The sequence below is a fragment of the Salmo salar genome, chromosome ssa01, assembly GCF_905237065.1.
Source record: "Salmo salar chromosome ssa01, Ssal_v3.1, whole genome shotgun sequence".
Taxonomy (NCBI): Eukaryota; Metazoa; Chordata; class Actinopteri; order Salmoniformes; family Salmonidae; genus Salmo; species Salmo salar.
The window spans coordinates 83,719,527-83,746,654 of NC_059442.1; the positions used below are offsets into that span (position 1 = coordinate 83,719,527).

At 41.5% G+C, this 27,128-nt stretch overlaps 1 protein-coding gene across 1 annotated transcript; it reads right to left on the reverse strand.

Moving 5' to 3' along the window:
• Window positions 1–358: 358 nt before the first annotated feature.
• Window positions 359–27,128, reverse strand: gpr142 (G protein-coupled receptor 142). Its single transcript, XM_014212558.2, is given in 5 exon segments — window positions 359–3,973; window positions 3,975–4,637; window positions 4,955–5,112; window positions 6,923–7,083; window positions 26,926–27,128. Coding segments are annotated over 4 exon segments (1,122 nt in total). The 5' UTR covers window positions 7,068–7,083; window positions 26,926–27,128; the 3' UTR covers window positions 359–3,817.

Below are 27,128 nucleotides of genomic sequence, written 5' to 3' on the forward strand. Positions count from 1 at the left end.
AACTGCAAAAATCACTAAAGCTGGAGACTCTTACCTCCCTCACTAGCTTTAAGCACCAGCTGTCAGAGCAGCTCACAGATCTCTCCATCTGTAAATTAGCCCATCCAATCTACCTCATCCCCATACTGTATTTATTTATTTATCTTGCTCCTTTGCATCCCAGTATCTCTATTTGCACATACATCTTCTGCACATTCTTCCATTCCAGTGTTTAATTGCTATATTGTAATTACTTCACCACTATGGCCTATTTATTGCCTTACCTCTCTTATCCTACCTCATTTGCGCATGCTGTATATAGATTTTTCTACTGTATTATTGATTATATGTTTGTTTATTCCATGTGTAACTGTGTTGTTGTATGTGTCGAACTGCTTTGCTTTATCTTGGCCAGGTCGCAGTTGCAAATGAGAACTTGTTCTCAACTAGCCTACCTGGTTAAATAAAGGTGAAATAAAATAAAACACACATTATCTATTTACAAACACTAAACTGCAAGGAATGATCCAGTTGTAGTGGGAATGATGAGCATTTAGGCTGCCATCTGAAAGACTTAAGGTTATAACAATCATCATGGCAGATAGTCATTTTAGTGTGCTTTCACATGTACATGATTTAAAATCAGTGAAGGCTGCTGAGGGGAGGATGGCTCGTAATAATGTCCGCAACGGAGCGAATGGAATGGCATCAAACACATGGAAACCATTTGTTTGATACATTTGATACCATTTCACCTATTCTGCTACAGCCATTACCACAAGCCCATCCTCCCCAATTGAGGTGCCACCAGCTGTCTAAGGCACTGCATCACAGTGCTTGAAGTGTCCCTACAGACCTGGGTTCAATCCCAGGCTGTGTCATAACCTGCTGTGACAGAGAGTTCCATAGGGCGGCACACAATTGGCCCAGGGTCATCTGGGTCAGAGGAGGGGTTGGCCGGGGGGGGCTTTGCTTGGCTCTTTGCACTCCTTGTGGTGGGCTGGGCAACTGCAGGCTGACCTCACTTGTCAGTTGAATGGCGTCGCCAAACTCTGACACATTGGTGCAGCTTGCTTTCAGATTAAGCAGGCAGGTTTTAAGGAGCGTGATTTGGTGGGTCATGTTTTTCTTGACTTGACTTTTGCCTCTCCCAAGCTCGTTGGGGAGTTGCAGCGATGAGACAAGATCGCAATTGGATGTCACAAAAAAGTGTATTATATAGTAGTGACTAAATGATTTCACCCTGAAAAGGGATAACCGAGTGGTTATAAGATGAATGTACTAATGTGTGTGTGTGTAGGAAAAGTTGAAGCTTAATGATTTAGCAATGTAAGCAAGACATTCAAGGGAAAAGGGGAACTGTTACCAGACAGCAGACAACTTGTGACTACTGTGAAACTGATAACAGGAAGAAGGTCTCCTCACCCAGGGAGGGGAGAAACCGTTAGGCTTGCAGTAGATTATGTAGCATGTGCAGGACATGATAAGCAATGCATGTATTGGAGCAGCATTGACAATGTTAGAGAAGAGGAGGGGCATTTATATGACGAAATGAGTAATATAAATGGCTGTGTGCATTGTATGAATTTCAGACCTCTCGTAAATAAGCGTTCTGACCATTGTTAGCTGGGCCTCAGTCTGTTTCTTTCAACCGGAACCTTACACCTTCTGGTATACAAACTGAGTAGTTAAATTGAAGTTCGGTTTAGGAACATTGATAACCTAAATCACGTAACAAGTGGGCAATTAGCTTACTCCCAATTTCACTAAGACAAAATATATGCCATTTAGCAGTCGCTTTTATCCAAAACAACTTACAAGTGCATACATTTTACATATGGGTAGTTGCAGAAATTGAACCCTCTGGCATTAGAAGCACTGTGCTCTACCAACTGAGCTACAGAGGAACACAGGAGATGTAATCAACAAAAATGTGTCCTTCTTTCTTACTGCCTGTTCCTATTAGTGCAAACAAATTAACTATCTTATGTAGTTGAAACATCTTCTCAAACTAGTTATACAATGGCTATGAGGAGGACAGAAAAGTATGTCCTTATTGAAAAGCCTTTCACTGAGGACTTATTGATGAGCCAGAGGTGCGTGATTAAAATGGTTATTTCAAGATCAAAGTCTAAACATTGTTCATTAACTCTTGGGGCTAAATTAATTAATTGCATGAAAAATCAATACACCAACAGATTTCACTTGCCAACTGTTAATTCAGTCATTAGTTAGAACCATGTATAGAGAAGAGAACACTCAGCTCCAAACAAATACTGATGTCACAAAGTGCTTGTTGATCCCATTTACACATGATAATGCAAATTTGTCAGTAAGTGTAGATGTTTCAAGAGGACACCTTAGCCCTGTGCTATCTACAATAAAACACAGGTTCTCATGCCTTATTGATGAAATATCTCGTATTAAAAATTGTCATTTGAATTTGTCCTTATCGTCTTATTGCACAGGAGCAGATGGAAAATGTACTTTCTGTGTGCCGTCTGTCAGTCTGATGTGGGATTTGTTTAGCTAGCTGAGCTGAAGCCCACAGGGAGAGTGTGTTTGCAGAACAGGGTCTTCTTCCCCTGCTGCGGCTTTTAGGCACTTACAGCAAGCATTCATTTAAACCTCCATCCACTTGCGTTTTCATGAAAAATAACCACAGCTGTGGTTTGCTCCTCGCTCTCACTGTTGAAATGAAGTACTTAATGCTATTTGTTTGCTTGATTGGTTCAGTTGTGCTGCTCAGCAAGCCTGTCACACTGTCATTTGGGCAAATAGGCATGTGGAGTGTTCTCTCCATAGTAAAGAATAATGCACTATATGAAAATACAGTCTTACTATTACTTAACTTATGTTCTGTAAAGGAAGAGCATTTTGAATTTCCTTCTATTGTAAAGTGATTCACATAGAACTAAACTGTCCCCCTGTAGAGAACTGAGAGGAAATGATGAGGCTATGCTCAATGTGTAAATAGATAGATGAGCCATTCACTTTAAGTAGCATGCACATGATGAAAGCATCATCTCTTTTCACAGTGTCTCTTCTCTCTATGTGTTAACTAAAGCACCATGTTCATCTGCAGCCACCAAGACCATATAATGTCCATATGGCATTCCTTCTTTTTTTTACCAATATAAACAATAGCATGTTACATAATTACAACTAGCTTCCATATATGGAAAGTAACATAAAGTCAAGCCAAGCACTCGTAATATCACAAGCCAAATTTTCCCCCTAACAAAAAATAAATACTTTGTGCCATTATAATCTGATTCCCGCTGGACATAATAAATAACATGTTGAATCAGAAAACATTCTGCTTGTTTTGAGTCCAACAACAGTTCAGTAAAAGGCTGGAATGCACTCTGTGGTTCTCTGTGGTTCAGAGGTCATAAGTGCTTAGGGCGACCGTGGGATAGGGGGATGGATGGTGGGATGAGGGATAGAGAGATGAGGCAATAAGAGGATGGGTAAAGGAGGTTGATCTGGGGTCTCAGGGTGAAGGTCACATGGTTCGTGGGATGAGGGAATGGGGTGAGGGGAGGGTTTGGTCTCAATTAAGGGGTGTCTAACCTTCAAGGTCACTTGGTCCGTGGGATGGGGTGTTGGGGGGACAGTGGGATGGGGGGATGGAGCAGACGGATAGAGGGATGGAATAGGAGACGGATGGAAAAGGGTACAGGGTTTGTCTCAATTAGGGAGGTCCCATAGTTAAGGTCGAAGTCACATTGTTCATGGGCTGTAGGAATGGCATAATAGAGGGGATGGAGAGATGGGGTGGACGAAGGGGTTGGTCTCAATTAGGGGGGTCTCATCTCAGGATTAAGGATCAAGGTCAGGGCCACATGGTCTCGTTAGCTCTGCAGGGTGTTAGGGGGGTGCGGTTGGTAGTCTCGGTGTGAGCGTTTGTCCCGCTAGACAGCAAGGACGTAGAGGCTTTGGCGGGGGCCTGCTGGTTGGGGATTATCCTTCGGTGGTACAACGGACCCCCCCCTGAGCAACAGAACATCCCTCACGGCCGCTCTGAATGGCTTACTGACGAAACAGTAGAGGAAGAAGTTGACCGCAGTGTTGAGCATGGCCAGCATGTTAGACAGGTCATAGGCCAGGTGGACCCGCCAGTCCTTGTGGACCGAGGACACGTATAGATGATAGATGACCACTATAGTCCTGGGGGCCCAAAGGATGGCGAACGCGGAGGTAATGGCGAGCAGCATGGCGGTGCTCTTACCCAGGCGCCGCCGCGGGGCCAACCGGGCCCCGCTACCACCACGCTCGTCCTGGCACGGGACCTGTCTCTGCCGCGCCTGCAGCCGGTGAATGATCAGCAAGTTCAGAACCAGGAAGATGCTACACGGCAGGAAGTAGATTATCGTCACGTGTGTCCATATGAGGGCAGAGTCCAGGGAAGTGGGCGGGCGGGCGACGCGCCACATGTCAGACCACCAGAAGAACGGTATGCCTGACAACAGCGCCAGGAAAAAGACGACGGTGATGATCCGCCACGCTCGTGCCGGGTAGCTGATCTGGCGGTGGAGGAGCGGATGGCACAGCGCCACGTAGCGGTCCACGGTTAGGGGTACGGTGGCCCAGATGGAGGCGTGATTGGCAGCAAACTCTGCCATGCTAACCGAGCGCAGCAGGAGGGTGGGGACCTAGAATACAATTAAACACAAAAACTACATTTTATGTGAGAAGTCAGGACAAAGAGAAAGGAAATTCACATGAGCAGCAAAACGACAACATTGATCTACTGTACTTTAAACAACATGTAGGCAGGTCGATTAGAATTCAAACTTTCTCCCAAAACAGATCACTACACCTTTATCGTCCATTCATTACAACAAACAATAAAATGTTTGTTTTCTCAACCTAATTGGGCCCACTTTTCTTCAGTGCACTGTCAGGGATTTGAGCTGGCAATCCTTTAGCTATACGTCCACCTCCTTAACCACTGGATTACTGTACCTACTTCACGGTGGAACACAGCTGTTTCTAGCAGAAAGCCCATGAAGATAATGAAGAGCTGGGAGAGGATGTCAGAGCCGGTCAGAGCCAGCAGGTACACATGCATAGCCTTCTTAGTACGGGCTGCCAGCCGGGATAGAGCCACCGCAGTCAGTATGTTTACTGATAGATTGAAGGGGGAGGGAGTGGAGAGAGGCAGGGAGGGAGTGGGGAGGCAGAGAGATGGAGGAGGGAGAGAGGGGAAGCAGAGAGAGGGAGGGGGGATTGAGAGAGGGCAGGGTGGAGAAGGAGAGGGGGAAGAGGGAGAGAGGGGAGGGAGAGTGAGTAAGAGAGCGATAGAGAGAGAACATTTATTTCAACACCATTTGAAGTCCATTATACACTACATGACCAAAAGTATGTGGACACCTGCTTATCAAACATCTCCTTCCAAAATCATGGGCATTAATATAATTCATCCCGAAGGTGTTCGATGGGGTTGAGGTCAGGGCTCTGTGCAGGCCAGTCAAGTTCTTCCACACCGATTTTGACAAACCATTTCTGTGTGGACCGTGCTTGTGCACGACCACATTGTCATGCTGAAACAGGAAAGGGCCTCCAAACTGTTGCCACAAAGTTGGAAACACAGAATCGTCTCATGGTATGCTGAAGCATTAACATTTCCCTTCACTGAAACTAAGAGGCCTAAACCGAAACATGAAAAACAGCCCCTGTCCAATAGCGGCAAGCTTTACACCACTCCAGCCAACTCGCATTGCGCATGGTGATTTTAGCGTTGTGTGCGGCTGCTTGACCATGGAAACCCATTTCATGGAGCTCCCTACAAACAGTTCTTGTGCTGACGTTGCTTCCAGAGGCAGTTTGGAACTCGGTAGTGACTGTTGCAACCGAGGACTAACGATTTTTACGCACGATGCACTTCAGCACTCGATGGTCCAGTTCTGTGAGCTTGTGTGGCCTGTCACTTCACAGCTGAGCCAGTGCTGCTCCTAGACATTTCCACTTAAAAATAACAGCACTTACAGTTGACCGGGGCAGCTCTAGCAGAGCAGAAATTTGACAAACTGACTTGTTGGAAAGGTGGCATCCTATAACGGTGCCACGTTGAAAGTCACTGAGATCTTCAGTAAGGCCATTTTACTGCCAATGTTTGTCTATGGAGATTGCATGGCAGAGTGCCCGATATTATACACCTGTCAGCAATGGGTGTGGCTGAAATAGCAGAATCTACTAATTTCAAGGGGTGTCCACATACTTTATACATATAGTCTACTTGGCTCATGCAGTATTACCGGAAGATATTCTATGGAGGAGGGAGATATTTGTTCTCAGGAAGCAGATAGTATTTCCAAGAATCCTATTTTTATAGCCTGGCTGCCGTAACAGTGTCTGTGTATGTGTATGTGTATGTGTGTATGTGTGTTTGTGTGTATGTGTGTGTTTTTCCAGTAGTGTGACATACAGTAGCTGCATAGATTTCAGCTGTATTTATATGTAATCAGCTATCATTGTCTGGGTTTCTTTTTGGCGACTTTCAACAGCACGACAATCCCACTAAAAACAATTGGTGCACATTCTGTCTTCAGCCCTCTGCTCCAACCCACAGACCTCTCAGTCCCCACTGGGAGTAATTAGTTCACTGTGCCAAATGTCATCTGGAGGATTCCGAGCGAGGGAATGCAGGCGGCTGATCTCAGATGAGCCCTCTAGTCTCCTGCTTCCCCTCCCTCCCTACAACCCTCCCTGCCTATGTTGGATCAATAGCACATCACTGTGATCGGCACGTCTGCCGATGTTGTAGCCCCACAACAACACCGACAATGACAACACAGTTTACTTGAACTGAACACAATCCATTAATGTGACTGTTGTTTTGTCTTGTTGCTCAGGAACGTTGGCGTGTTCATTTTGGAGACTGAGACAGTGTGTGCGTGTGCCTGCATGTGTGTGTATACTGTATGCGTGCGTGTACCTGGTACTCCCACACAGAGGAGGGAGCTATAATAGATGACAGGGAAGAAGCCCAGGACACATGTAGACCTCTGCAGATCCTCGTCTCCTGGTTTCAGGCCCTGCTCTGAAGAGCTGGGCACTGTGATGTTGGGCCAATCAAACATGACCTAGGTCGTTCTCCTGGAAGAGAGAGGGAAAGATTTTAAGGGAGGGTGGTAAATGGGAAGAGAGGGAGGAAGGGAGATGGAGAGACAAAGAGATGGAGGGAGGGAGATATAACTATTACTATAAAATAACCATAAAACTATAACTATAAAATAACTATAAAATGACACTGAACAAAAATATAAATGCAACATGCAACAATTTCTACAATTTTACTGAGTTACAGTTCATATAAGGAAATCAATCGATTGAAATGAATTCATTAGGCCATAATCTATGGATTTCACATGACTGGGAATACAGATATGCATCTGCAAAGTTGCTGGATATTGGCGGGAACTGGAAAAAGCTGTCGTACACGTTGATCTAGAGCATTCCAAACATGCTCAATGGGTGGTGACATGTCTGATGAGTATGTAGGCCATGGAAGAACTGGGACATTTTCAGCTTCCAGGAATTGTGTACAGGTCCTAGTGACATGGGGCTGTGCATTCATGCTGAAATATGAGGTGAAGGGGGCGGATGAATGGCCTCAAGACAATAGGCCTCAGGATCTCATCATGATATCTCTATGCATTCCAATTGCCATCAATAAAATGCATTTGTGGTTGTTGTCTGTAGTTTATGACTGCCATACTATAGTCCCACCATGGGGCACTCTGTCCACAACGTTGACATCAGCTAACAGCTCGCCCACATGACACCATACACGCTGTCTGCCATCTTCCTGGTACAGTTGAAAACGGGATTCATCCGTGAAGATCACACTCAGTATACAGTACCAGTCAAAAGTTTGGACACACCTACTCATTCAAGGGTTTTTCTACATTGTAGAATAATAGTGTTGATGTCTTCACTATTATTCTACAATGTAGAAAATAGTAAAAATTAAGAAAAAACTTAAATGAGTAGGTGTTTCCAAACTTTTCACTGGTACTACATATATATATATATATATATATATATATATATATATATATATATATATATATATATACATACATACATACATACATACATACATACATACATACATACATACATATATATATATACACATATATAAACTCGTCAGACGTCATGATAAGTCATCAGAAGTGCGCATTGAATCTGAGGGCTGAGAGAACAGAGGGTGTGTTGTTAAGTGTTTGGAATGCAGCCATCAAATCAAATAAAATACAATTTGATTAGTCACATGCACCGAATACAACAGGTGTAGACCTTACAGTGAAATGCTTACTTACGAGGCTCTAACCAACAATGCAGTTAAAAAAAAAATATATATATATTCCTAAGTGACCCCAAACCTTTCAACGGTAGTGTTTTATATATATATATATATATATATAAAACACTACCGTTCAAAGGTTTGGGGTTACTTAGGAATATATATATATAATTTTTTTATATATATATATATATAGTAAAAAAAAAACCAAAAAAAAAACACTACCGTTCAAAGGTTTGGGGTCACTTAGGAATGTCCTTGTTTTTGAAAGAAAGGCACATTTTTGGTCCATTACAATAACAAAAAATTGATCAGAAATACAGTGTAGACATTGTTAATGTTGTAAATGACTATTGTAGCTGGAAATGGCTGATTTTGTATGGAATATCTACATAGGCTTACAGAGGCCCATTATCAGCAACCATCACTCCTGTGTTCCAATGGCACGTTGTGTTAGCTTATCCAAGTTTATAATTTTAAAAGGCTAATTGATCATTAGAAAACCCTTTTGCAATTATGTTAGCACAGCTGAAAACTGTTGTTCTGATTAAAGAAGCAAGAAAACGGTCCTTCTTTAGACTAGTTGAGTATCTGGAGCATCAGCATTTGTGGGTATGATTTCAGGCTCAAAATGTCCAGAAACAAAGACCTTTCTTCTGAAACTCGTCAGCCTATTCTTGTTCTGAGAAATTAAGGCTATTCCATGTGAGAAATTGCCAAGAAACTGAAGATCTCGTACAACGCTATGCACTACTCCCTTCACAGAACAGCGTAAACTGGCTCCAACCAGAATAGAAAGAGGAGTGGGAGGCCCCGGTGCATAACTGAGCAAGAGGACAAGTACATTAGAGTGTCTCGTTTGAGAAACCGATGTCTCACAAGTCCTCAACTGGCAGCTTCATTAAATTGTACCCGCAAAACAGCAGTCTCAATGTCAACAGTGAAGAGGCGACTCCGGGATGCTGGCCTTCTAGGCAGAGTTCCTCGGTCCAGTGTCTGTGTTTTTTCCCCCATCTTAATCTTTTCTTTTTATTGGCCAGTCTGAGATATGGCTTTTTCTTTGCAACTTTGCCTAGTAGGATAAAATTATGGTCAGATTTGCCTAATGGAGGGCAAGGGACAGCTTTGTATGCGTCTCTGTGTGTGGAGTAAAGGTGGTCCAGAGTTTTTTTCCCCCCGGGTTGCACATTTAACGTGCTGATAGAAATTTGCGAAGACGGATTTAAGATTCCCTGCATTAAAGTCCCTGGCTACCAGGAGCGCTGCCTCTGGGTGTCACGCCCTGACCATAGAGAGCCCTTGGTTCTCTTTGGTGTTGTTGGTCAGGGCGTGACTAGGGGGTGTTCTAGTTTTTTCTTTCTATGTTGGTGCTCTTGGTATGGTTCCCAAATCAGAGGCAGCTGATGTTCGTTGTCTCTAATTTGGGATCATACTTAAGGTCTCCATTGTTCCCACCTGGGTTGTGGGATATTGTTTTGTTGAGTGCTGATGTGCGCTCTGTTACTTCACGGTCGTTGTTTGTTTATTGTTTTGTTTAAGTTTCACTAATAAAAGTTGTGGAACTCGAATCACGCTGAGCCTTGGTCCGTCTATCCCAACAACCGTGACACTGGGTGAATGTTTTCCTGTTTGCTTATGGCAGAATACAGCTCATTCAGTGCAGTCTTAGTGCCAGCATCAGTCTGTGGTGGTATGTAGACAGCTACGGAAAATACAGATGAAAACTCTCTAGGTAGATCGTGTGGTCTACAGCTTATCATGAGATACTCTTCCTAAGACGTGCAAAACCTCGAGACTTCCTTAGATATCGTGCACCAGCTGTTATTTACAAAAATACATAGTCTGTTGCCCCTTGTCTTACCAGACACTGCTGTTCTATCCTGCCGGTACAGCAAACAACCAGCCAGCTGTATGTTGATAATGTCGTCGTTCAGCCATGACTCCGTGAAGCATAAGATATTACAGAAATCCAGGTGAAAGCTATGTTCCCTTATTGATGTCACCTGTTAAATCCACTCCAATCAGTGTGGATGAAGGAGAGGAGACAGGTTAAAGAAGGATTGTTAAGTCTTGAGACAAAGATTGTGTATGTCTGCTATTCAGAGGGTGAATGGGCAAGACAAAGGATTTAAGTGCCTTTGAACGGGGTATGGTAGTAGGTGCCAGGTGCACAGATTTGTGTCAAGAACTGCAAGTCTGCTAGGTTTTCCACACTCAACAGTTTCCCATGTGTATCAAGAATGGTCCACCAACGTTGGTGTAACTCAATATTAGGAAGGTGTCCTTAATGTTTTTAATGTGTACTCGACCAATACAATTTGATTTGTGATTGTGATGACCATGTAAAAGGCTCAGTGAACAGTGATTAAGGATGCTTTCCAGAGGGAAACTGTGTTAATGATGGTGAGTGAGGCCATGGAGTTTTGACCTCCCCCTCTATCTATCTATCTATCTATCTATCTATCTATCTATCTATCTATCTATCTATCTATCTATCTATCTATCTATCTATCTATCTATCTATCTATCTATCTATCTATCTATCTATCTATCTATCTATCTATCTATCTATCTATCTATCTATCTATCTATCTATCTATCTATCTATCTATCTATCTATCTATCTATCTATCTATCTATCTATCTATCTGTCTGTCTGTCTGTCTGTCTGTCTGTCTGTCTGTCTGTCTGTCTGTCTGTCTGTCTGTCTGTCTGTCTGTCTGTCTGTCTGTCTGTCTGTCTGTCTGTCTGTCTGTCTGTCTGTCTGTCTGTCTGTCTGTCTGTCTGTCTGTCTGTCTGTCTGTCTGTCTGTCTGTCTGTCTGTCTGTCTGTCTGTCTGTCTGTCTGTCTGTCTGTCTGTCTGTCTGTCTGTCTGTCTCAACTGTGTTAAGTGAGGTGAAAGTGGACCATGGAGTTGGTCAATTAGACTGATCTGAGCTCACAACAACAGATGGACAGGAATGACCCCATCAGTGGTGCTACGCTACGCTCCATGATGTCATAATTTCAATCTATATCTCTTTTCCCCTCTCTCTCTCTCACTCTCTCACACTGCCCTCCTCCTCCCATCTCTCCACACACACACACACAGACACACACACACACACACACACACACACACACACACACACACACACACACACACACACACACACACACACACACACACACACACACACACACACACACACACACACACACACACACACAGTTATATTTCAGTACAATATGTCATCAAAGCGGCTTTGCAGATCAGAGATGTGTGTTTAGCCATTTTAATGAGCCACACGGTCAGCATTTTGTTGTCTCCGATAATGTTGATACTGGAAATGTTATTGTGTCTAACACAAAAAAATCACTCTCAATTCTGCCAATTAAGCCACATGATAGAAATTCTTTAAAATGGATGTAAGACTTTGACCATTTATGCTGTGCTTTAGAGAAAGGTCTAATTTCCCTTGTCTTTGGCACTACTAGATAACATGACTTTACATTTACATTACGTGTAAAACACAGGCAGGTAATTGTTCCTGTAAGCCTGATGGTGCCATCTTTGGAACAAATCTATCTGTTTTAACAGTATTCCACTTCTTATCCATTTCCAGCCCTTGTAATCTACCAGTGAAATGTTGTAATGAATCCTTTATTATAATGTCCGCTTACTCCGCCGTGCTCCGCTCCGCCAGTCTTTGCACGGAGTCAGCAGCGACCCGATCGAGGGCCATAAATTAAGTTCCAGCTTGCCACTGTCTCTACCTCTCTCCAGAGGTGTGCCCTGAGTACTTGAATTCCTGTCTGTCGTTAGTCTGAAATATCTTTACTCATTATAAACGGTCTCTCTCACAGCCTGCACCGTTTATGTTATGTAAGTGCCACAAGCACACTTGAGACAGAATGTCCAGGTGTTTGTCCCAAATGTAACCCTATTCCCCTACACACTAAAAACAAATGGTTCTACATAGTGCCAAATATAGGTTCTTTGGCTCGTAACCATAGCGGATCCCTTTTTGGTGCTATGTAGCAGGGGTTCCGAAACGTTTTCACCCAGGGCCCCTTTCCAGCATTGGGGGACATCCTGTGCCCCTCCCCCTTGCATGTGCGTGCTACGTCTATTTCTATGGGCACAAGCAGTGTTCATGACATAAACTGTTCACACCCCTCTTGTTGGCGGAGAGAAAATGTTGCAGTTTTAAAGCAAATGTTCTTGCCATTTCTAATGTGTATTCATGTGCTATTTGAGTGACTTGAACATTACTATAAAATCTATGGGCAAAACATTCGAGCTAAAAAATGTTAGCTGACATGGGCTAGTTGATCTAGACATTTGTGGCAAGACATAAATAGACTGACATGACAAGAGGAAAGTTGATGATGCACTACCCAATTTCGAAATTGTGCATTTCAAGTTGAAAGCCAAACTGAGTTCCTTAGGGGGGCACAGGGGGGACCCATGCATTCCCCTTGCCGATCACTACAGTATATATAGCAGTTTGGGAACCACAGCTATATATACAGTGGTTCCTCCTTTTAAAGTTGCGTCATACTGCAACACACCTTGCGGGCTGCTGCAGCATTCTGTGGCACGTTATCTATTTGTCAGCCATTTTTTCTCTTAATGCAAGTTATTGCTAGTTTGACCACCAGAGGGCATCTTTGAGAAGCATTTGATGTTGATGAAGAAATGCTGTTTTGAGATGGAAATGTAACACTTTAGAGTACTTAAGCATCGAATACATTGCAAGTTGAGCTATTTTCACAACAGTAGCTGGGCTATAAAAAGTCTATTGTCCTGCTAATAGTAAACATTTGCATGATGGGCTACATTCTTTATTGTAACCATAATGTCACACATAATTTGTATCTACCTTTCCAATTACTTTTAGAGTTTGGGATTTACAAATGTGCTCTTTCATTATTAGTTACATTGTTTTAGTTCGAACGTGCAGACTTTTTTTCTTTAGATTATTGTTTTATGTAGGATGCTACATTTCTGACCAGTTGCAATTGTAAGTAGGCCTAATAAAAAAAATCCTACTTCTATTAGGCTGTTAAAACGTTCGGATGAAATACGTGCCCATATTAAACTGCCTCCTACTCAAACTCAGAAGCTAGGATATGCATATTATTAGTAGATTTGGATAGAAAACAGTCTGAAGTTTCTAAAACTGTTTGAATGATGTCTGTGAGTATAACAGAACTCATATGGCAGGCCAAAACCTGACAAGATTCCATACAGGAAGTGCCCGACAATTTGTCTAATCTCTATCGAAAATACAGCATCTGTGCGTAATGTGACACTTTCTAAGGCTTCCATTGGCTCTCTAAAGCCGCCAGAAAGTGGAATGGGGTGTCTTCTGTCTCAGGGCAAAGTACAGCAGCAGAGTTTGTAAGTGGTCAGCCTGGGGACAGTGAGACTGAGATGCGCGTTCACGAGACTTCTCAATTTTTTTCTTTCAGCCTTTGAATGAATACAATGTTGCCCGGTTGGAATATTATCACTATTTTACGCGAAAAATAGCATAAAAATAGATTTTAAACAGCGTTTGACATGCTTCTAAGTACGGTAATGGAATATTTTGATTTTTTTTGTCACGAAATGCGCTTGCGCATTACCTTTCGGATAGTGACCTGAACGCACGAACAAAACGGAGGTATTTGGATATAACTCTGGATTATTTGGAACCAAAACAACATTTGTTGTTGAAGTAGAAGTCCTGGGAGTGCATTCTGACGAAGAACAGCAAAGGTAATCAATTTTTTCTAATAGTAATTCTGAGTTTAGTGAGCCCCAAACTTGGTGGGTGTCAAATTAGCTAGCCTGTGATGGCCGAGCTATGTACTCAGAATATTGCAAAATGCGCTTTCGCCAAAAAGCTATTTTAAAATCTGACATAGCGTTTGCATAAAGGAGTTCTGTATCTATAATTCTTAAAATAATTGTTATGTATTTTGTCAACGTTTATCATGAGTAATTTAGTAAATTCACCGCAAGTTAGCGGTAGGTATGCTAGTTCTGAACATCACATGCTAATGTAAAAGGCTGGTTTTTGATATAAATATGAACTTGATTGAACAAAACATGCATGTATTGTATAACATAATGTCCTAGGAGTGTCATCTGATGAAGATCATCAAAGGTTAGTGCTGCATTTAGCTGTGGTTTTGGTTTTTGTGACATATATGCTTGCTTTGAAAATGGCTGTGTGATTATTTTTGGCAGGGTACTCTCCTGACATAATCTAATGTTTTGCTTTCGCTGTAAAGCCTTTTTGAAATCGGACAATTGTCACGTCCTGGCCAGTATAAGGGTTAATTGTCATTTTAGTTTGGTCAGGACGTGGCAGAGGGTATTTGTTTTATGTGGTTCAGGGTGGTGTGTTAGTTAGGAGGGCGTTTGATTTATTATTTCCGGGTTTTGAGTTATGGTCTATGTTGATGTATTTCTATGTGTAGTCTGGTTGATCTATTTCTATGTTGAGTTAATTGGGGTGGACTTCCAATTGAAGGCAGCTGTGTGGTGTTGCCTTTGATTGGAAGTCCTATATTAGTTGGGTGTGTTTGTCTGTGTATTTGTGGGAGATTGTTTCTTGTTTAGCGTGAGTGAGCCTAACAGGACTGTCTGTAAATCGTGAGTTCATTTTGTTCTTTTTGTATGTTCGTTTTTGAGTTTATTAAATGTTCAAAATGAACTATCACAACTCTGCTGCATATTGGTCCTCATTTTCCGACGATGATTTCGCCATATCGTCTGACGACGAAGAAATCCCTGACAACAACGTGGTTAGATCACGAGAGTCTTGTTTTTAAAATGGTGTAAAATAGTCATATGTTTGAGAAATTGAAGTTATAGCATTTTGGGGGGATTTGTATTTCGCGCCACGCGATTCCACTGGCTGTTGACTAGGGTGGGTCGCAAACGTCCCACCTAGCCCATAGAAGTTAAATCATCTGGCAACAACTATGGTGGACATTTCTGCATTCAGAATGCGAATTGCATGCTCTCTCAAAACTTGACATATGTGGCATTGTGTTGTGTGACAAAACTACATGTTTTACAGTGACTTTTTATTGTCCCCAGCGTCATGTACATGTGTAACGATCATGCTGTTTAATCAGCTTCTTGATATGCCATACCTGTCAGGTGGATGGATTATCTTGGCAATGAGAAATGCTCACTAACAGGGATGTAAACAAATTTCTGCACGAAATTTGAGAGAAATAATAGCTTTTTGTTTGTATGGAAAATTTCGGTGATCTTTTATTTCAGCTCATGAAACATGGGACCAACACTTTAAATGTTCCGTTTATATTTTTGTTCAGCATAGAACCCTTTTTTAAAGATTCTATAAAGAACCATGCTCACAAGGTTCTACATGGAACCTGTATGATGCTATAAAGAACCCTTTCCTAAGCTTCAAAAATAACTATTAAAAAAAGGTTCTACTGTATATAGCACCAAAAAGAGTTCCGCTATAGTTACAACCCTTTTTGGTGCTGTATGCAACCATTTTTAATGGTTCCTTATAGAACCTTCATGGATAATATATCAATCTCAAAGGTTCTACAAGGAACCATATGAAGAACCATGTAGGGTAATTTTTTTCCAGTTAGACATATTGTATTGTCAAAATTCTATAGGTGTTATTATTGACAAGTTGAATCAAGTGAGCTACCTCTGGAACAGCTGAGGAGAAATGTAAAACTGATGTAGACAACAGTTCTCAAGAGACACAAGGCCATACCATCACTGGTGTCATGACGTTGCCCTCTTTGGGTTTTCTATGCACCATCCCCCTACCCCTACCTCCCCCTACCCAGGCTCTGTGAGAGCGGTCGTAAATTCCTAAGAAAATGTCTCGCCTCATGGCCACAGTATAAAGAGAGAGTGGGTTTCATAGAAAGAACCCAGGAATTCTTCCACCTCACAGGACTGGAGAACCGAACGACATTTATGTTCTGGAGAAGGTATAAAAGATCCGTGAAGAATCCAGCTATGAACTGGTCCGTTTGGTACAATTTTGTGAAGCTCATGAGAGACAATACGGCCACATTACCATGGCGCTGTTTATATAATAGCCTCAGTTGTGAGACTTACATCTAATGGTTGTATAAAATGAATGAATAAGGATAAAGCTATTTGGAATATGTTGGGATGCTTGTAAGATGTTAATGTGAGAGAATTGTATTTCTGTTTAAAGTTTCACCAAGCCATCGGCACGCCCCCATGAACAGATGGGACCTGGCGTCATGAGACAGCCTTTTTCTGCTATTCCGAAGAAACCCTGGGTGGGGGTTATATATCACCAGACCGAGCTGACCTCCATTACGAGATGGCGGAAGGTTTGACCATGCATTCCTCGTTCTGAACTTTAACCATACCACGTGGTTAAACTCTTAGACTATCGATATCGACAGAATAATAACAAGTCTTTGATATTAATTACTAGTCTGCAGCTAGGAATTCGGTATCATTGAACGCGAAGACCGACGAAACATCTGTCCTATAAAGACATTAATGAATGTCACTTTGAAATATCCATTCTAACCGAGAGAGTACACAAACTCTCCAACAAAACGAACATTTCAACAAAGATCCCGACGACACACTGGGCGTAAATATATATATTGATTGCAATTGTTCCCGAATGAGTGAGCGTTCCTGTGCAAAGGCTAAGCATATCAATTGTTATAATTATCAACCCTTTGTCTAAGAAGCCGCCATGCCGGTTTAGCCCACTAGGGCACATTCACCTATCATTTCCTTGTAACCATAGCTACTGTTTGTTATGCATTTCTGTGAATTACTTAGTTAGTAAATAAATGATTTTAAGACAATTGATGTATGGATGACTCATAGTGAAAACTGGGTTCGTGCAGATAACCAACAATTTACGACGTTTGGAATGAGACTGACGAGGTAAACGAATACGTCATTAATCAGAAGACTCATAGATCAGATATTATGATATCTGAAAGTTATATTAGGAAAATTATAACTTTGTAATCTGAATATTTTCCTTGGTGCCCCGACTTCCTAGTTAATTACCGTTACACGATTAATCAGTTTAATCGCGTAATATTAATTACAGAGAGTTATTTGATAAACATGTCTTCAGTTTAATGATGCCAAAGACACGACATATTTGGAGCCCCCGTGCGAGGAATCTAAGATAGAATTGGACTTTGCTGTGGAATTCTATATATCAATTGTTCAAACAGGATTGTACAAACAGGCTGCTACCTATACAAATTAGTTGTGTGTGTATTCCCATCGGAACAAGCTATTTTGAAGTGTGTATCCGGTCGTATGTCGATAGCAATGAGGGATAAATTCCAGATTTAGTCCGTTAGGCCAAACGGTACTATTTCTGTCGGTCAATATTAACTTCTAGAGCAAGGGCATAGAGCCAGTAAGGTTAGAAATTATCAGATATCTGTTCAGTGACTGAGCCAGACTAGTCTGTTCGCCTACCGCATAGAGCCAGTGTGGGCACCATCAGGCGTATCTGCATTTATGTACCGTGTCGCTCCGGTCAACATAAACGCTAGCAAAGTATGCCGAATGGGTTAATGTGAGACGTCACTAGTAAACCCACCCTTTCCATTGTGAGAGGACCCTATTTTTGTGCTTGGAAGTGAGATTTCTGAACAAAGTAGGACTAGCTTGCACTTGATGCTAAGCTAAACAAAGGGGAAATTATTTCCTCTTCCTGTGCCCCGTTTAAATTCCTCCACCTGGCGCGACGGAAGTCCCGCCCTTTGTACTTCCGTTTGATTTCAGCATTCTGCATCACTGGTGGTGAAGAATCGCCAGTACATCTCTCTCTCATTGAAATATTTTATAGTGTGGATATTATTCACTATATTTAAGACTACTACTTCCTTATTACAAGAGGCAGCTGTGAGTGTTTAGATTCCTGGAAGGACATTCTTTTTTTTAGCAAGATGCTCTTTATTACAGTAGTCAGCATACATAGTCAACGATAAGACTATAAGCCTGAGACATTCTGTACCAAGTCATTGTCTACTTACTATAAGGTTAGTAGTCAATGTACAGCAAGACTATAAGCCTGAGACATTCTGTACCAAGTCATTGTCTACTTACTATAAGGTTAGTAGTCAATGTACAGCAAGACTATAACCCTGAGACATTCTGTACCAAGTCATTGTCTACTTACTATAAGGTCAATGTACAGCCTGAGAAATTGAACATTGGGACAGTCCTTCTTGTGCTAGGTCAATGTCATGGTCCTCCAACTGTGTGGTTTCCCCCAGTGGATTCAGGATCCTTGGCAGAAATTATGTGTCCCAGAAAGGCTACACAAGCTGAGGGTGAGTGTGACGTTCGTCAAAAGGAGTAGACCAAGGTGCAGCGTGGAAAGTGCTCATATTTATATTTATTGTAACTCAGAACACTCAAACAAAATAACAAACAAAGAAAAAACGAACGTCACATTCTGCAGGCTTACTGAGCTGACAAAAACAAGATCCCACACAGAAGGAGGGAAAAAGGGCTGCCTAAGTATGATTCCCAATCAGAGACAACGATAGACAGCTGCCTCTGATTGGAAACCATACTAGGCCAATCAAAGAAAAAACAACAACATAGAAATATGACACATAGAATGCCCACCCCATGTCACACCCTGACCTAACCAAACAGAGAAAAACGGCTCTCTCAGGTCAGGGCGTGACAGTGAGATTGTACTGTGGATTCCTGGCTCGCTGCTCTGTCTCCACTGAGAATGACTGTCTCCACCCTAATTGGTGTTAGAGCAACTACACCATACTGCTCTTCAGCAGCAGTCTGTAAAGCCTACACCACCATTAAGGTCTTGCTACCCAGGGGAAATATAGTCCGATTGTATAGATCTGATATACTCATAGACAATCTCCGTTCCCACCAGGCTGGTTTGCCAGCAAAGCATCAGCCTGAGCCGAGACAAAGGTCTCTGTGGAAATCTATGTGCAAATGAGGAAAACGCCTCATTCAAGACAACCAAATTAGTAGCCACTAGTCAACCCATGCAGGTTCTCATATGCAAATACCTGTAGTGTATGGGACTGTATTCAGGCACTATTATAATAAAGGTAAGGGCTGCCCTGGGGTTCAGGTCCATCCAGATGAGCAGTTGGGGAGTGGAGCGCCTGTGAGTGGAGCAGAGGTAGCCTGGTCCCAGTGACCCATGCCATTGATGACCATATAGGAGTTGGCAAGACAACACAGAGCAAATTCTCCAGTGTCTATATGGTTCCACACTTTTGAGTGTTAAATTAACACTGTGCTTAATGCAGACGCTGTTCCACTTAGTCAGTTATGGAATTAACACTTCCAGTTTTATGAATAACACCTTACATAGTATTTTTAACACTAGAAAGGGTATATAGTTTACACCAATTGTGTTATGCAATAACACTCCATATAGTATTTTTTTAACCATGACACCAAAAGGTACATATCTCTTGACAAGGTCACTCAGTGTTGGGTTAAAGACGATAAAATAAAAGTATTAATTGCCACATGCCCCTATGTAAGTATTTACAAACACTTCAGAACTGGTAGCAGGCACACTCAAACTTAAATTAATATAAGGATAGATCACTTAAACTGGTACAACACTTCCACTCACAGGGTGCCAAAAATAACATATTGAAAGCCACGCCCCCAACAAGCCAGGCCTCCAATACAGTGACAACCCATCATTCAGGGCAGGTGGGGCAGAGCCTGTTTTGCACGTCATTTCGGCATTAATAAGTGTGACATATCAGTTTGCAAACATTGTAAAAAATATATATATCATTGAGTTAATAAAGCTGCATACAAACATGGTCTCTTTCTTGTTTTCTTGAGTAAGGCAGCTCCAAAATGCAGATGTTTCAGCCTAGCTCAGTGTTTTCTGTGGTGGTGGGGCAAGCCAGCAGAAAATATGGAACGTTGCGCCGTGATTGGCTCAGTGTTCTGTCACTCATGCGGACATTACATCACCGCCAAGTCCAAGGGTAGAGCTAGAAAATTCTAGCCCCTTGGGTGCTGCCATAGAGTTACATTAGAAGTGCCCATCCAAAAAGGCTCAAGGTCATTGGGCACAGATAAAATGACGTCAAATCACATTATATGTACAGTAGATAGCAGTCATCATCATGAATCAAGTTGACAATCTACTGGCAAATACTTTTTAATCCTTGTCATATGAAGAGAAATAATGAAGCGAAATTATAGATAAAACATAATGGTGCTCATTGGCCATTGGACCTAAACATTACACAACAAGTTGGAAATCACAAATTCAACAATGAGTGGTTTGGAAGGAATCAGTGACAGTGGCTAACTGCAAGCATTGCGAAGCAGTCACTAGCCTGCTATTCTGTGGAGTGGCTGTGTGGTCCCAAATCTGGGATTAAGGGGCTCTTTTCCAGGTCTAAAATTATAAACGTTCAACATTGGCCATGCTGTCAATGAAGCATGATTTGTGCCAAGCTCAAAACAACTTAACTTGGAACTGTGGAAACTTGACATCAGTGAGTTCAAGACAACTGGGAAGTCGGGAATAAACGAGCTCTGACTGGCAAAATACATTTTGAACGGTCATCTAACTTGGAATTGTAAATCCGGCCTCTTTCTAGAGCTACGACCTGAATATCAATGACGTCATCATGATTCGACCTTGTTTTTTTCCGAGTTCCCAGTTGTTTTGAAAGCACCATAAATCCAGAGAATGTCAGACTTTGACGACAAAATTTGCCCATGAAAGACTGCCGTGACAACTTCTTGTTCAATAATGTATTGTTTGCTGCTGCATAAATGGTGTAATATGCCAGGGAGATATGTATACTGTAGCTAAGAAAGTAATACTAAGTGTATGTTGTGTAGTAAGATGTTCGTAGCCCATGTGCCTCACCCTAACAATTTGGTCTATTTACCCATTTTAATTTCGCCTACTGTTCTGACTTGGTGGTGCACATGTAGCCTATAACTTGTTTTAGAGAAATGTAATCATCGAATATTGTAAGAGCTTTCATTGTCTGCTTATAAGCCCCCTTTATTTATCCTACGGTTCTGACTTGGTGTACAGAGAGAACATTGTAAGAATGGCCCATGTTCAGAATTCTGTCGCTGTACATTTCAAAAGTGCTAAACAAATATTTATATTGACTATGTCCATCCTAGCTCGCTCATTCATGTCAAAATTACAGATTGCTTCTTATCCGCTTGTCGTCTCCTTATGCCATAGTGTAACGTCCGTCGTTAGGAATGGACCAAGGCGCAGCGGGAATGTGGATACTCATGTTTATTGATGAGAAACAAGTAAAGCATCCACATGAAAACCAACAAAAACAATACTCACGACGGCAACAGTGTGACAGACTAAACAACCAGTGATCACAAACAACTACCCACAATCCCAAAGAAAAACACATCCTTCTATATAGGACTCCCAATCAAAGGCAACTCAACACACCTGCCTTCAATTGGGAGTCCCATCCCCAACACAAACCCTTAACATACAAACAACCTGCCACATCCTGACCACAACTGATACAATACCTCCCTCTGCTGGTCAGGACGTGACACATAGTTTGTACATCTCAATTGTCAGTAGAAACCACATTTGTTTAAGCAAGTCAACCATATCAGCTATGTTTTTTTAAAAGGCAGTAAATGAGGCTGAATGAACTGTTTCGCTGCCAGACAAGGCTCCGCTGATAGCCAGGTTTAGCAGTTGTAAGATGTTGGGACTGCTGTTGGGACAGCTTTTTAACCTCTCTAGGCTAGGCGGGACGAATTCGTCCCACCTACGTAACAGCCACTGCCAGCCTGTGGCGCGATTTTCAAAACCTTAAAAATCCTATTACTTCAATTTCTCAAACATATGACTATTTTACAGCCATTTAAAGACAAGACTCTCGTTAATCTAACCACACTGTCCGATTTCAAAAAGGCTTTACAACGAAAGCAAAACATTAGATTATGTCAGCAGAGTACCAAGCCAGAAATAATCAGACACCCATTTTTCAAGCCAGCATATAATGTCACCAAAACCCAGAAGACAGCTAAATGCAGCACTCACCTTTGATGATCTTCATCAGATGACAACCCTAGGACATTATGTTATACAATACATGCATGTTTTGTTCAATCAAGTTCATATTTATATCAAAAACCAGCTTTTTACATTAGCATGTGACGTTCAGAACTAGCATACCCCCCGCAAACTTCCGGGGAATTCGCTAAGAATTTACATAATTACTCACGATAAACGTTCACAAAAAGCATAACAATTATTTTAAGAATTATAGATACAGACCTCCTCTATGCACTCGATATGTCCGATTTTAAAATAGCTTTTTGGTGAAAGCACATTTTGCAATATTCTAAGTACATAGCCCAGGCATCACGGGCTCGCTATTTAGACACCCGGCAAGTTTAGCACTCACCATAATCATATTTACTATTATAAAAGTTTGATTACCTTTTGTTGTCTTCGTCAGAATGCACACCCAGGACTGCTACTTCAATAACAAATGTTGGTTTGGTCCAAAATAATCCATCGTTATATCCGAATAGCGGCGTTTTGTTCGTGCGTTCCAGACACTATCCGAAATAGTAAAGAAGTGTCGCGCGCATGGCGCAATTCGTGACAATAAAATTCTAAGTATTCCATTACCGTACTTCGAAGCATGTCAACCGCTGTTTAAAATCAATTTTTACGACATTTTTCTCGTAGAAAAGCGATAATATTCCGACAGGGAATCTCCTTTTCGGCAAACAGAGGAAAAAATCCCAAAGGCGGGGGCGGTCGGGGTCACGCGCATAAGCCAGTGTCCCTTGATCGGCCACTTGAGAAAGGCGATAATGTGTTTCAGCCTGGGGCTGGAATGACGACATTCTGTTTTTTCCCGGGCTCTGAGCGCCTATGGACGACGTGGGAAGTGTCACGTTAGAGCAGAGATCCTTAGTAAATGATAGAGATGGAAAAGAAGTTCAAGAAATGGTCAGACAGGCCACTTCCTGTAAAGGAATCTCTCAGGTTTTGACCTGCCATTTGAGTTCTGTTATACTCACAGACACCATTCAAACAGTTTTAGAAAATTTAGGGTGTTTTCTATCCATATGTAATAAGTATATGCATATTCTAGTTACTGGGTAGGAGTGGTAACCAGATTAAATCGGGTATGTTTTTTTATCCAGCCGTGTCAATACTGCCCCCTATCCTAAACAGGATATAGGCCATTTGTGGGCACTGTTTGTCACCGTTACAGTGCAATTCATATATTCTTTAGTGTTGTGTTGTGGCTTTGCTGGCATGCATTTTTATGCCCCACAAAGATTTACATGTTGTATCGCCACTGCTCCAATATAATTTCCCAGTGCCTTTTCGAGTGACCACCCATGACTGTATTTGTTAGTGACAGAGATATGTTTGTTGAATTTCTTCATGTTCAGTCCTGTGAACTTCACCAAAAGAGATCCTACTGTGTAGGTGAATGTTATCATTAAAATTAAATGTTATGACAATACATATATCATAAGTCCTTTCTTTGATTGCCAAGTTTTACCTTAACACAGTGGTGTTAGGAACCTTTGGTTTACGGGCCACATCAGGCCTGAAAGTTACAGTATGCTGTCTTGCAAAGTGATTCTTATTGAATCCAGGTAGATCCAACAGTGGACTTTTTATCACTCACAACCTGCATTCAGAAGAACTAGCTTGCTCTGTAATACAGAATGAGTACTACTTGGATTTCAATTAATTATTTTTTTACATTCATTTATTAAAAATTAATATTGAAAATAAATATGTTGATTTCGCAAATGTAAAAATATATTGTTGAACATAATATATTATACGGGCATATCGGAGTTGTGATCCAATTTATAGGCATTACCAACAGAGTGAATGTGAAAATGCATTCAAAAGGGTCGCCCTCTGCTGATGATTTGGAGGATGTGCAAAGATACAAGTAAAAGGAGGGTTGTGAATGGTAACATTGGCTAGGTTTCCATCCAATTGGCGACAGATTTTCATGCGAATATTCTCAAATCTGCATGAAGAAAATATGTGCATTTTCACACCAGTGGTGTTTCACCAGACGGAGTTGTTGCGGATAAAAATCAGTGTGTGATGACATAGTGCACACAAAAACAAATGTTTCACTTAAGTTTTTATATACTGAATAAAAATCTAAAGTTCAATGTGTTTCCATCGCATTTTTAATTCTACCGATAGTTTTGTTAGAGGCTTTAAATAGCAAATGTGCCTACTCTGGTCTTGGCACGTGTGCTCTAGCCAACAGCTCGCAGATACAGTACAGGTAGGCTAGTCTACATTATGAGATTATTATGGATAAGAATATTTGTATTTGTCAAACGGCAGTCAAGCATCGATCATCATGTCATAATACCTTTTATTGGAAAGGAGCATCAAGATCACTGTGCACTCTCACCCTTTGAAGTTTGTCATAAATTATTTGATCTATTGCCTAATAAACTGCATGGTTTCCTGAGTCGTAGTGGGAGGACCACACATCATATCATTGCGTAACTCCAAGTTAACTTTTATATGATTTGCGCATAAAGAATATTCCACCACCATTTCTCGCATAATTAATTTTACCAGCACAAATGCAGGAATGCCGACATGCAGGAACACCCTTGAATTGCAGGCTGCAGTTGCACACTGTTGGTTGGAATGGTTTGTTTCAGTATCTTTGTTTGTGCATGTACTGTACATTGATTGATTGATTAATCTTGTGCCACTCAAACATAAATAAACATACATTTTTCTAAACTAATCCAATCAGTCAGTTAAAAATTTTTACACCCCGGTACTGAAATGTTTGTTCGAGTTTAATTGCCTTAGGTAATTATAATTCACAAAACATATGTAATAACTCCATTATGTTGCAATTATAAAGCAATTGCCAAAGTCCTATGTAACAACAATGTTTCTATTGTAATAATCACAAAGTTACGGTAACACTTGATATCAAGTTCTTATATATGTGTAGTATTACCTTATGTCTCACTTATTAAGAAAAAAAGGGGTATTCAAAATACTTTCAAATATTATTTGTTTTTCTGAAACCCGTATTTGAATAGCAAAGAAAATAGTTGCCTTTTAGTTGAAACTCTTTATAAACTATATTCGACTACCTTGAGAATTTGAAAAGTTGGTATTTTCAAATAAACTACAATATATAACTATTTTTGGCCCAGGTCTGCTCAACATTGGTTATTACCACCAACACTGGGGTTCCTTTACACCATTGAGTGGTAATTTCATTCTTAGAGAGTTAATTTAACTCCTGCATCAACAATAGAAATATTACACTGAAAAATCAACACTAGGTAACATTGGCCGATTTGCTGTGCATGAACAGTCCTGAGACAAGGCTAGATCTGAGCGGGGTTTGGTATCTTGTGTCCATCGCTAAGCTGAAATAACCTCTATCTTTAGATTAGCCCCTCTGCTCCACTCAGTCTTCTCAATTATTCATGCAAAGGGACAGTTTCAGTTCACCTGCTGGGCGCTCATCTCGCGGCCTGGGACTGGGAGATAGAGATAGCTAGGGCAGGGCTCAAGGACAGGACGCCGGCTGGTGCGGTCAACATAGTGATATTGTGCATTTCGGTGATATCACCATTTCAGATGAAGATCAGAGAAAGGAAAGGAGAATAATATATTTCACCTTTTGAGAGGAAAGTGTGGGTGAGAGTTCAGGTTTCATTTTGGCAGCTAAGGCTGCTGCGTACAGTACAGTACAGTGCTGGTTGTGACAGGAGGACAAACGGAAAAGCTGACAAGACACCAGAATGTGTCAGTTAAAGAAGCCTTCAATTCACTCCTTTCAGTTCATAGTTAGACACACTCTCTCCCTGTCACACACACACTGGACGGAGCACTGTCGTTCACATTTTACAACTCTGAAACTGACCTGTATTTCCAGGGCAGGCGGCCACAGATATTAACATGACATAATCCAGAAGTACACTTTGGCATCAGAAGTAATTGGCTGCTATTTTTACTCCACAAATCACTCTAGAGTAGCTCTTCCATATAAAACTTGAGGTTGTTGAAAATAACAGAGAGTCAAACATATCCTAGATGTGCAGATTCCCAGAAAGTACTTTTTAGTCAGACTCTCTCTCTGGTTCATTTTATATTCATGTAATTTAGCAGACACTCTTATCCAGAGCGATTTACATGAGCAATTAGGGTTAAGTGCCTTGCTCAAGGGCATATGGACAGACATTTCACCTAGACAGCTCAGGGATTCAAAAGAGCAACTTTCGGTAACTGGCCCAAAGCTAGGCTGCCTGCCGCCCTTCTGCCTTCTACTAGGGAGTTTTTCCTCCATGGTGTAAACTTTTACAATCCTGCGCACTATAGGGATTAACAATAAAAGTAAAATGAATGTAAAAATTATCAGAAAAGATAGAACTGACATAACTGTATACCTCAAAGAACAGTAAAACATACAGTAATCCAGTATATAAACATTTGAAGAGATAGCAGCCTTTCCTTTGTACTCTATTCCCATGTACGGTCAGCATCTGTTGTACCTGTGATGCCAAACTAAACTAGTCATCAAGTGTCATCAGGTAAAAGGAGAAGTAAGACTCTTACCTTTACAACCGTTCTTCACAGTATCTCCCCATCTGTCTCATAGGTCCCTGTGTCTGTTGACCTCCATCTGTAGCCGATTCCCTACCACTGCAGCTGCCAGTGACACTAACGACCCACACAGCCACTGGAGAAGAGGAAGAGGAGAGGAAGAACAGAACTGAGCTCCCTGCAGCAGGCTCATCACTGCGGCGAGTGCAAGAGTA